At 51.5% G+C, this 9,757-nt stretch overlaps 4 protein-coding genes across 4 annotated transcripts; 3 read left to right on the top strand and 1 right to left on the bottom strand.

The window, feature by feature from the left end:
- Nucleotides 1-31: 31 nt before the first annotated feature.
- On the top strand, nucleotides 32-1,787 carry ANOM_001087 (cystathionine beta-lyase STR3; the record flags this gene model as incomplete). Its single annotated transcript, XM_015546344.1, has 3 exons — nucleotides 32-394; nucleotides 480-1,523; nucleotides 1,582-1,787. Coding segments are annotated over 3 exons (1,464 nt in total), but the record flags the coding sequence as incomplete, so codon positions are not given.
- Nucleotides 1,788-2,278: 491 nt separating this feature from the next.
- ANOM_001086 (uncharacterized protein) lies at nucleotides 2,279-3,279 on the top strand (the record flags this gene model as incomplete). Its single annotated transcript, XM_015546343.1, has 2 exons — nucleotides 2,279-2,448; nucleotides 2,508-3,279. 2 exons carry the CDS (start codon nucleotides 2,279-2,281, stop codon nucleotides 3,277-3,279), a joined length of 942 nt encoding a protein of 313 aa, XP_015411657.1.
- Nucleotides 3,280-3,686: 407 nt separating this feature from the next.
- On the bottom strand, nucleotides 3,687-4,956 carry ANOM_001085 (TDA10 family protein; the record flags this gene model as incomplete). Its single annotated transcript, XM_015546342.1, has 5 exons — nucleotides 3,687-3,850; nucleotides 3,924-4,039; nucleotides 4,112-4,135; nucleotides 4,212-4,714; nucleotides 4,801-4,956. 5 exons carry the CDS (start codon nucleotides 4,954-4,956, stop codon nucleotides 3,687-3,689), a joined length of 963 nt encoding a protein of 320 aa, XP_015411656.1.
- Nucleotides 4,957-5,934: 978 nt separating this feature from the next.
- On the top strand, nucleotides 5,935-8,896 carry mfp (putative peroxisomal multifunctional beta-oxidation protein (MFP); the record flags this gene model as incomplete). The annotated part of the gene is made up of 6 exons (XM_015546341.1): nucleotides 5,935-6,124; nucleotides 6,193-6,529; nucleotides 6,586-6,675; nucleotides 6,727-7,114; nucleotides 7,166-7,542; nucleotides 7,617-8,896. Exons 1-6 carry the CDS (start codon nucleotides 5,969-5,971, stop codon nucleotides 8,894-8,896), a joined length of 2,628 nt encoding a protein of 875 aa, XP_015411655.1. The 5' UTR covers nucleotides 5,935-5,968.
- Between the last annotated feature and the right edge of the window lie 861 nt (nucleotides 8,897-9,757).

Below are 9,757 nucleotides of genomic sequence, written 5' to 3'. Positions count from 1 at the left end.
AATAAATATTATCCTTCTTCTCCTCCCTTTCATCCTTCCATTGATTTGGCAATCGTTTTGTGATTCATTTTCTCTTCCTATACCCTACTATCTTCCGGGTATTGGCTTCTCTCGCTTCTTCAGTGCTCTATCCTTCTCTCCGTCCTTACCCCCCCTCTCTCCGCTCATCCCCGCAGCGATGTCGGCTTCAGGATCCGGTGCCGCGCCCGCGGCTTCATCCTCAGCAAATCCAGCCAAAAAGGCGTTCCCTAGCGTAGATCTTGAGGGTCACAATCTTCCTCCGTCACCTGCTCCTTCCAGCCCTCATACCGGAAGGCGCTATGCAATTGCCACAGAACTCGTCTACACCGACAGTGGTGACCAGTACAACGCTAGCAGCGTTCCCATCTACCAGGTACCATCCTCGTCGCCCTTGAAAACACCCTACTATTGAGACAAAGCTATGGATGTACCAATAGTGCTAACAATTATTGCTGTAGAGCGCTACTTTCAAACAGACATCCGGTGGTGGAGGCGGAGAGTATGATTATACCCGCTCCGGCAATCCGACTAGAACGCACCTTGAACGTCATCTAGCTAAGGTCATGTCCGCTCAGCGTGCTCTGGTGGTTTCCTCCGGCATGGCTGCATTGGATGTTATCACTCGGTTGCTTCGTCCTGGTGATGAAGTCGTGACCGGCGATGATCTTTACGGTGGAACCCACCGTCTGCTTAAATACTTGTCGACCAATGGTGGTATCATCGTCCATCATGTTGACACCACCCAGCCGGAGAAGGTGCGGGAGGTGCTGAACGAGAAGACAGCCATGGTCCTGCTCGAAACCCCTACCAACCCTCTTATTAAGGTTGTCGACATCCCCCAGATCGCTACCGCCGCACATGAAGTGAACTCTACCTGCCTTGTCGCTGTTGATAACACCATGATGTCTCCGATGTTGCTTAACCCTCTCGAACTGGGAGCAGACATTGTCTATGAAAGTGGAACCAAGTACTTGTCGGGTCACCATGATCTCATGGCTGGAGTGATCGCTGTCAATGACTTGGCTCTCGGCGAGCGATTGTACTTCCCCATCAATGCCTCTGGTTGCGGTTTGTCTCCGTTCGATTCTTGGCTGTTGATGCGTGGAGTGAAGACCCTCAAGGTACGCATGGACCAGCAGCAAGCAAACGCACAACGTATTGCGGAATTCCTCGAGTCCCATGGGTTCAAGGTCCGATACCCTGGGTTGCGGTCGCACCCTCAATATGACCTCCACCACTCGATGGCTCGTGGAGCTGGAGCTGTGCTCTCATTCGAGACGGGAGATGTCGGTGTGAGTGAGCGTATCGTTGAGAGTGCCAAGCTATGGGCTATCAGCGTTAGCTTCGGCTGCGTGAACAGTTTGATCAGCATGCCTTGCCGGATGAGTCATGCTAGTATTGATGCGAAGACGCGCCAGGAGCGCGCCATGCCGGAGGATCTCATCCGTCTGTGCGTTGGTATTGAAGATGCAGATGATCTGATTGACGATCTGACAAGGGCGGTAAGTTTGTCGCTCTCAATGCCCTGTTGATAACTTTTGGGCTAATCCATTTCTTTAGCTGGTACAAGCTGGAGCCGTCAACCTGACCTTGGATGATTTCCAAGCGAACACGACCAACAATTGATTTACGTATACATAATGTACCTGCATGTGTTTTTTGGGTTCTCATGGTGGAAAAATAAATGCGTGGGCATATCTCGGGTGGTACATTGATGCGGCGTTCGGAGCCTCTGCTATTTTTGCTAAAGTTTTCTTGTACAAACTACATAAAGATGCTCTATAAAATAAACAGTATCTATATGTGATTACCCGAATCTGGTTCCCATGGCAATTCTGCGGTAAAAAGTTTTGGTCAGAAAAACCGGGTGGCAGCTATAAACATATATCCGTGTCCTGGGGAACATTTGCCGGGGTACCGCTCGGCCGGCACCGGAGGGTTTCCGAGTCACCGGTAAGGCCTTTATCGGCCGGTCCATTCTCGTCCGCGATGATAGTCAGCGAGTCAGCATATTGCGTTTCCCCCTACGCTCGGAAATTGAGATGTCATCTCCATTCGTCTCTGCTTCGGCAGGATGTCTTTGTAATTTTGGTTACCCTGATTTCTTCTGTTGAGCCTTCTTTCCCCTACGCGACGGGTGCCCTGTTGGTGTTTACATGACGTCTCTTGTCAGCGTCGCGTCCCTTCGTTGAGCTTTTATCGTTGACTCATTTTTGCTATATCTTGAGTCTACAGTCGTTCGGCGCCATTGAAGAGTATGCCGGGAAATGCGATCTCCCCTGATGGGGCTCTCTCCATGCAGGCTGTCACTGAGCGGCCAACATCCACTTGGAATACCAGCCGATTAGGTTCGCGACTGGGCGTGGATATCGCCAGTGCTGCCACAGCAGGCGCTTTGACGTGCCCCGTTATTACTGTTATCGATCGGTAGGCGTGCAATCTCGCCGGTCCTTTGCTGCAAAAGTCTGACTTTAGCTGCTTGATAGTGCGATCATCGAGAAAGCATCCAAAGGCATTCCCATTCGACAGACGATCACATCATGTTTCGGGTCTATGATTCGTCATCCAGCGGGCTTCTTCCTCAGTACACCGTTTATCCTTATATATACACTCTACACATCGACATATTTGACCGCCAATGCCATTGACACGATCTCGTCGACCATGCGCAATGAACCGTTTTCCTCCGTATTTGCCGGAACAGCCAAGTTCCTCGCCACGACGACGGTGAACATGGGAATCTGTGTATACAAGGACGCCAGGTTCGCGCGGATATTTGGCGCACAGTCCAAGGCTACACCATCTCCGTCATCCACATCTGCGCACACGGCCTCTCCCCCGGCCTCCTGTCACCCCTCCGGCGCTGCTACGGTACCCAAGGTCTCATATGCCCTCTTCTGTCTCCGCGATAGCATCACCATCTTCGCTTCCTTCAACGTCCCCACGCTAATAGCGCCATCGATCCCCGATTATATTGCATCTACACCCGGGATGAAGGCAGCCGTAGCTCAATTCTCCTGTCCGGCCCTCATGCAATTCGCCAGCACACCCATGCACCTGCTGGGCCTGGATCTTTATAACCGGCAACCGCCGGGAGGATTGGGCTGGCGCGAGCGAGTATCACGTATTCGCCGCGATTATATCCCCAGCTGTTTTGCCCGGATGGGGAAGATCGTGCCCGCCTACGGTGTAGGAGGTGTGGCTAATGTGCGGCTAAGATCTGCTATGATGCAATATCTAGAACGGGCGGAGAAGTGATGTCTCCCCCTTCTGCTTCTTCTCTGCCTTTTTTGCGCGTTTTAACTCTTTATCGCCCTTCTTAATCCCTTTGTTATCCACTCTCCACTCAACTATCATTAAGGTTGGCATCGGCGTTTGGTTTTCCAATTGGCGTTGGTATAGATCTAGATCTACGTGTGACGACATCTAATGTTGATGGCCGTGGCCAGTCAGATGGTTGAGCTACTTTCTGGCCATGTCTATCGATATTCATTGTATATGTGGTTGGGAATCTGCACAGACAGACGGTAGAATATGTTTGGCTAATATATTGAGCTGAATTGGTATTGCAGTAAATATCTTTGGAATAATGGTATTACCTGTGGATTAGATTCGACGATTCATTTGGGCTGATATCTATGTGACTTGAATCCGAAAAGTCCGACCTATATCTTGCGGACTTCTTGGACCTTTCGATTCTTGTCGACGATCAAATGAAGCTGTCTGTCCTCCCAGCCGGTAGAAGGTCTAGATGCGGCTGTTGTATGTGGAACAGGCCTGAAGGTACCTGCTCGAAGGCCTTCGGTGAAGAGCTCATATGAGGGGTAGTCTGCTTTCGTTAGCATGGCACTCTTTTCATGCATCATTTTGCAAATAGAGAAAAAAGGAACGGGGTAGCATACAGCCATTGACAAAGTGCGTGACCTGTTCCGGGGTCATGCCCGTTCCTTTGGCAGCAAGAAGCGTTCGTTCTTGTTCCTGTCGCCAGTCATAGACAAAGTGTGAGTCTTGGGCATCACTGCAGATCATGTTAGATTCCACATATGGATATCGAAGCAAATGGTAAAACCCGCAGGCTGGGAAACCTTACATGTGGATCAAAGCATCCAACTGACTGTGGTAGATTGTCCGTTAGCCGTTATACCTCCTACTTGAGTCGCATCCAACAAGACAGGAGGGTCTAAACTCACTCAGTGATCAGATCATATTCCTTCAGCGCATCATTCACAGCCTTGACAGCCTCAAATGGCACATATCCCAACCGTCCATCATAGTCACCCTTCTCTTTCCGCCTAACAGCATCATCCCACTTCTCGCGCAGGAGCTGATCATCCACAGCGCGGAAACCGACACACCAGCCCTCGAAAATGACTACCTTTATCTTCTCCTGCCCCTCACCATTCACGGTCTCCCATTGCGACTCGGGTACGCGATCACCCTGCCCCGCATACGCTGATTTATCATACTGCGGAATAGCCGTGGCTCGGCCCGCGCGGAGGGATTCAAAGACCTCCTTGGCTAATGGCAGATCATGTGTACCTGGTTGCCCGCGATGCTGCAGTAGCGGATTTGCAGGGTGCGACTTGGCGAGATTGATCTGTTCCTCATGGGTGAGGTATAGATCGTCAAGCGAGAGCGTGATAACGGGGAGGGAGTATGGCGGGGAGCGGAGAGTCGATTGTAGGGTGGACACCTTTATATTTTTGCAATAGAACCGTCAGACATCTATTTCGACGTAGTTCAACCAACATAGACTAGATTCCTCGCATCAATTCATACCAGCACCGTCTTTCCGGCTCCCTGGACGCCATTCAACCCCAGAAAGAATGGTGGGGTTCTGGCCGGGTCGTTTCCGAACCGCTCTTGGTGGGCTTTTAATCGCTCCAGCAGGAACGGGATGCAGTGTTGGGATTTGTCGTCGATGATCTCGGGCATTTTTGGTGGTTTATTTTGGTCTTTACTGTGTTGGCTCTTTTGTCCTCGAGTTTTTTTCCTTGCTACGGCTACGTTTGTTCAGGGTGATTATGTTTTATATGGCGGACTAAGAAGAAAAGTTGCCATGTCGGAGGTGCGCCGAAGCGGAGAACCTGGAGATTCGAATGTCCGGGCGGTGGGGGACAAATGTTGTGCCTGAGAGATTAACCATGCACCTGATCATTGTGGTGGTCTTTCAACGGCGAAAGGGAATTTTGGACACGGAATCTCGTCACAGGGGGGACTGTAGTATTTAAATCTCTTCCCTTTTCGATTACTGAACATTTGACCGTCTCAGGACCGACACGTGATGATGACGTCGAATCACATGTCTGAGTCAGCAAGGTAATCGATTGCCTGATTGGGTTAGCCTGTGTATAAATCGAGGTGGTCGTATAGATTACATAATAATGCGGATACATAGTGTTAGCGTCGGCAGCCAGACATGGGAAATTTCCATGCTGGAGTGCTCGACAGAGGTGCACGGCAGCGAGATTATGCATCTAATGAGGAGAGATCTCTAAAATACACCATCTATGCCTAAGGAACGCCGAAATACTCGACGAAATATGGGGTTCTCGATCCAGGAGAGCTATATCGGCATGTGAAGGAGGGATCATCTGCCTAGATCCGCTTGGTGAGTGGGAACCTCCGAGCTTCAAAGCAACCACAAAGATGCCGAGGTTCCAAATTCATAGCGTCCTTGCCGAGCACCGCGACCGTCCACTTACTCCCCCAGATCTAAAGGCTTCTTCAACTCTGCTTTCCCCCAGACTTTCCCCTCATACTTAAACTTACCACTGTCCTCCCTAAGTCCTCGTTGAACTTTGAATACTTTGTCTATCCTCCTCTCCTCCCCTCTTCTCCCTTCCTCCCCAATACTACTGAAACATTCAGTGCGGAGGCACCACGTCATTACATTCTCTGTGCTTGCTTTTCCCTTTCCTTTTTGTTGTAATTATACCCGTACAAGATGTCTGAGCTGCGCTTCGACAACCAAACCGTCGTTGTGACGGGAGCCGGCGGTGGTCTCGGTAAGGCCTATGCTACCTTCTTTGCCTCGAGGGGCGCAAACGTCGTTGTGAACGACTTGGGTGGTTCTCACTCTGGTGAGGGCCAGTCGTCAAAGGTACGAGCCGAACTATGGTCACATGCAGGTTCTGGAATACGGTTACTAACATGGACTCTCGACTATAGGCTGCTGATGTGGTCGTCGAGGAGATCCGCGCTGCCGGAGGCAAGGCAGTCGCCAACTACGACAGCGTTGAGAACGGCGAAGCTATTATTGATACCGCCATCAAGAACTTCGGCCGCGTTGATGTCCTCATTAACAACGCCGGTATTCTCCGGGATGTCAGCTTTAAGAATATGAAGGACCAGGACTGGGACCTTATCACCAAAGTTCACACCTATGGTGCATACAAGTGCGCAAGAGCCGCATGGCCTCATTTCCGGAAACAGAAGTACGGCCGTGTCATTAACACTGCCTCGGCTGCTGGTCTCTTCGGTAACTTTGGCCAGGCCAACTACTCTGGTAAGTGCCTATGAATACAGACTATTCATAGATCAAGAACCTGACAGTACATTTAGCCGCGAAGCTCGGTCAGGTCGGTTTCACCGAGACCCTCGCCAAGGAGGGCGCCAAGTACAACATCATTGCCAACGTCATTGCACCTATCGGTATGGAAAGAATACCAATCGTTTATTATAACGAATGCTGACTTGTAACAGCCGCTAGCCGCATGACTGCCACCATTATGCCCCAGGATGTTCTGGATCTTCTCAAGCCCGAATGGGTTGTTCCCTTGGTGGCCGCTTTGGTGCACCCCTCTAACACAACCGAGACCGGTGGAATCTACGAAGTCGGTGGTGGCCACGCTGCCAAGCTGCGCTGGGAGCGTGCCAAGGGTGCTCTGCTCAAGACCGACGACTCCTTGACCCCCGGTGCTATCGCTAGGAAGTGGAACGATGTCAACGACTTCTCTCAGCCCGAGTATCCGACTGGCCCGGCTGACTTCATGACCCTCTTGGAGCAGGGCTTGAAGACCCCCAGCGCCCCGTCTGGCGAGGAGCCTGACTTCAAGGGCAAGGTTGCTCTTGTCACTGGTGGTGGTAACGGGTATGTGTTTCAGAATATCGCTTGAAGATTACTGTTTCTAACTCTTTATAGTCTCGGACGCGCGTACTGTCTGCTCTTTGCCAAGTATGGCGCCTCTGTGGTGGTGAACGATCTGGTCGACCCTGAGCCCGTTGTGCAGGAAATTAAGAAGATGGGCGGAAAGGCTGTCGGTAACAAGGCTTCCTGCGAAGATGGCGCCGCCGTTGTTAAGACTGCCATCGATGCTTTCGGACGTATCGATATTCTGATCAACAACGCCGGTATCCTGCGTGACAAGGCCTTCACCAACATGAACGACGACCTGTGGAACCCTGTTATCAATGTCCACCTCCGTGGTACCTACAAGGTTACCCAGGCCGCTTGGCCTTACATGCTTAAGCAGAAGTATGGCCGTATCGTCAACACTGCAAGCACCAGCGGCATCTACGGTAACTTCGGCCAGGCCAACTACGCCGCGGCCAAGCTTGGCATCCTCGGTTTCTCCCGTACCCTCGCCATCGAGGCGCCAAGTACAACATCAAGGTCAACACCATCGCTCCTAACGCCGGTACCAACATGACCCGTACTATCATGCCCGAGGAGATGGTCCAGGCCTTCAAGCCCGACTACGTTGCTCCTCTCGTGGTTCTTCTTTCCTCGGATATTGTCCCTGGAACCGGTACCAAGGGTCTGTACGAGTGCGGCAGCGGCTGGTTCTCTAACACTCGCTGGCAGCGCTCTGGTGGTCACGGTTTCCCTGTGGACGTCAAGCTGACCCCTGAGGAGGTTGTCAAGAACTGGAACAAGATCACCAACTTCGACGACGGCCGTGCGGACCACCCCGAGGACAGCCAGGCTGGTTCTGAGAAGGTCATGGCCAACATGGGCAACCGCAGTGATGCCTCCGAGGGTGGCAACGACATCTTGGCCAACATCGAGAAGGCCAAGCAGGCGACCACCGATGGAACTGCTTTCGAGTACAGCGACCGGGATGTCATTCTCTACAACCTCAGCTTGGGTGCTAAGCGCACCGACCTGCCTTTCGTGTACGAGAACAATGAGCACTTCCAGGCTATTCCCACCTTCGGTGTGATCCCTTGGTTCAACACCGCCGTGCCTTACAACATGGACGACATTGTGAAGAACTTCTCCCCCATGATGCTGCTGCACGGTGAACAGTACATGGAGATCCGCAAATTCCCCATCCCCACCGAGGCCAAGACCCTGACCTTCCCCAAGCTCATTGACGTTGTTGACAAGGGTGCCGCTGCTCTCGTCGTCGCCGGTTTCACCACCAAGGACGCAAAGACTGGAGAGGACCTCTTCTACAACGAGTCCACCGTTTTCATCCGTGGCAGTGGCGGCTTCGGCGGATCCCCCAAGCCCACCGCTGCCCGCCCCAAGGGAGCCACCGCGGCGTACAAGGCTCCTCAGCGCAAGCCGGATGCTGTTGTCGAGGAGAAGACCTCTGAGGATCAGGCTGCCCTCTACCGTCTCAACGGCGACCGCAACCCTCTCCACATTGACCCTGAGTTCAGCAAGGTCGGTGGCTTCAAGACTCCTATCCTGCACGGTCTGTGCTCCCTGGGTGTCTCTGGTAAGCACGTGTACAGCAAGTTCGGTGCCTACAAGAACATCAAGGTTCGCTTTGCCGGTGTCGTCCTGCCCGGTCAGACTCTGAGGACCGAGATGTGGAAGGAGGGCAACACCGTCCTGTTCCAGACCACTGTTGTGGAGACTGGCAAGCCCGCCATTAGCGGCGCCGGTGTTGAGCTGTTGGACGGAGCCAAGGCCAAACTGTAAATTATAATTAAACCGACTACTTTTTGCGTGATGGCGAAATGATGGGATTAAATTGTGTACATAGATATTACGATTTCTGTTTCTTTCCAATTTAGCAATCTCCTTCAGGTTGAATTTAAAAATGTGCTTGCCTTTTCAACTCGATGTACCTGAGTGAGAATGGGACTTGTTCTTGGTTGAAAGTACATGTCCAGGCCTTGTAGAAGCTTCTTCTATTATGGTTAGACATGTTGGATAGATCTAATAACGAAAGTCAACGCCACTAACCCCCATATGACGAAGACCAAGTTGGTATATAGCTGAAGAATAAATTGCCCCACCGTCCGATAAGCGACGCAAATTTAACTTGACTCTCCATAGGTATCCACTAAGTTCAAGCTCATATCAATGATCTCCCTAGGGCCTACATTAGCTCGAATTTGTATTCCAGAATTCCCACTACATGTGATCCACTGTTCAACTCTCGATGTACACCGTAGAGCCTGTGCCTCACATCTCAACTCCCAAGCTAATATGAAGCATTCCATGTCGGCCACTGGTCGAGCCAGATCGACAGCGCCGGGAGCTGGAATATTGCTAGTTTATAGTATAATAAATGATCTCTTTGGCGGGCTAAAACAGATACCCGTGGAGAGACCTGGGAACTGGGAATTGCTGTCTACCACTTGGTCCTACAAATGATTGACAACCAAACAAGCAGCTGGGTATGACACGTTCGGAGGTGGATATCCGCTGAAGATGATTATACTGACTCATATACGGGGTCCGAATTTGCCTGGCCTGATCAAGTTCATTGAGCTAAATATCAACTTGATCGGACTAAGAATATGGGTTGGCGGGCACGAAGCTCGCTTTTCCAGG

Source organism: Aspergillus nomiae (genome assembly GCF_001204775.2).
Source record: "Aspergillus nomiae NRRL 13137 chromosome Unknown contig00010, whole genome shotgun sequence".
NCBI classification, from domain to species: domain Eukaryota; kingdom Fungi; phylum Ascomycota; class Eurotiomycetes; order Eurotiales; family Aspergillaceae; genus Aspergillus; species Aspergillus nomiae.
This window is presented reverse-complemented; position numbering and strand designations above follow the sequence as displayed.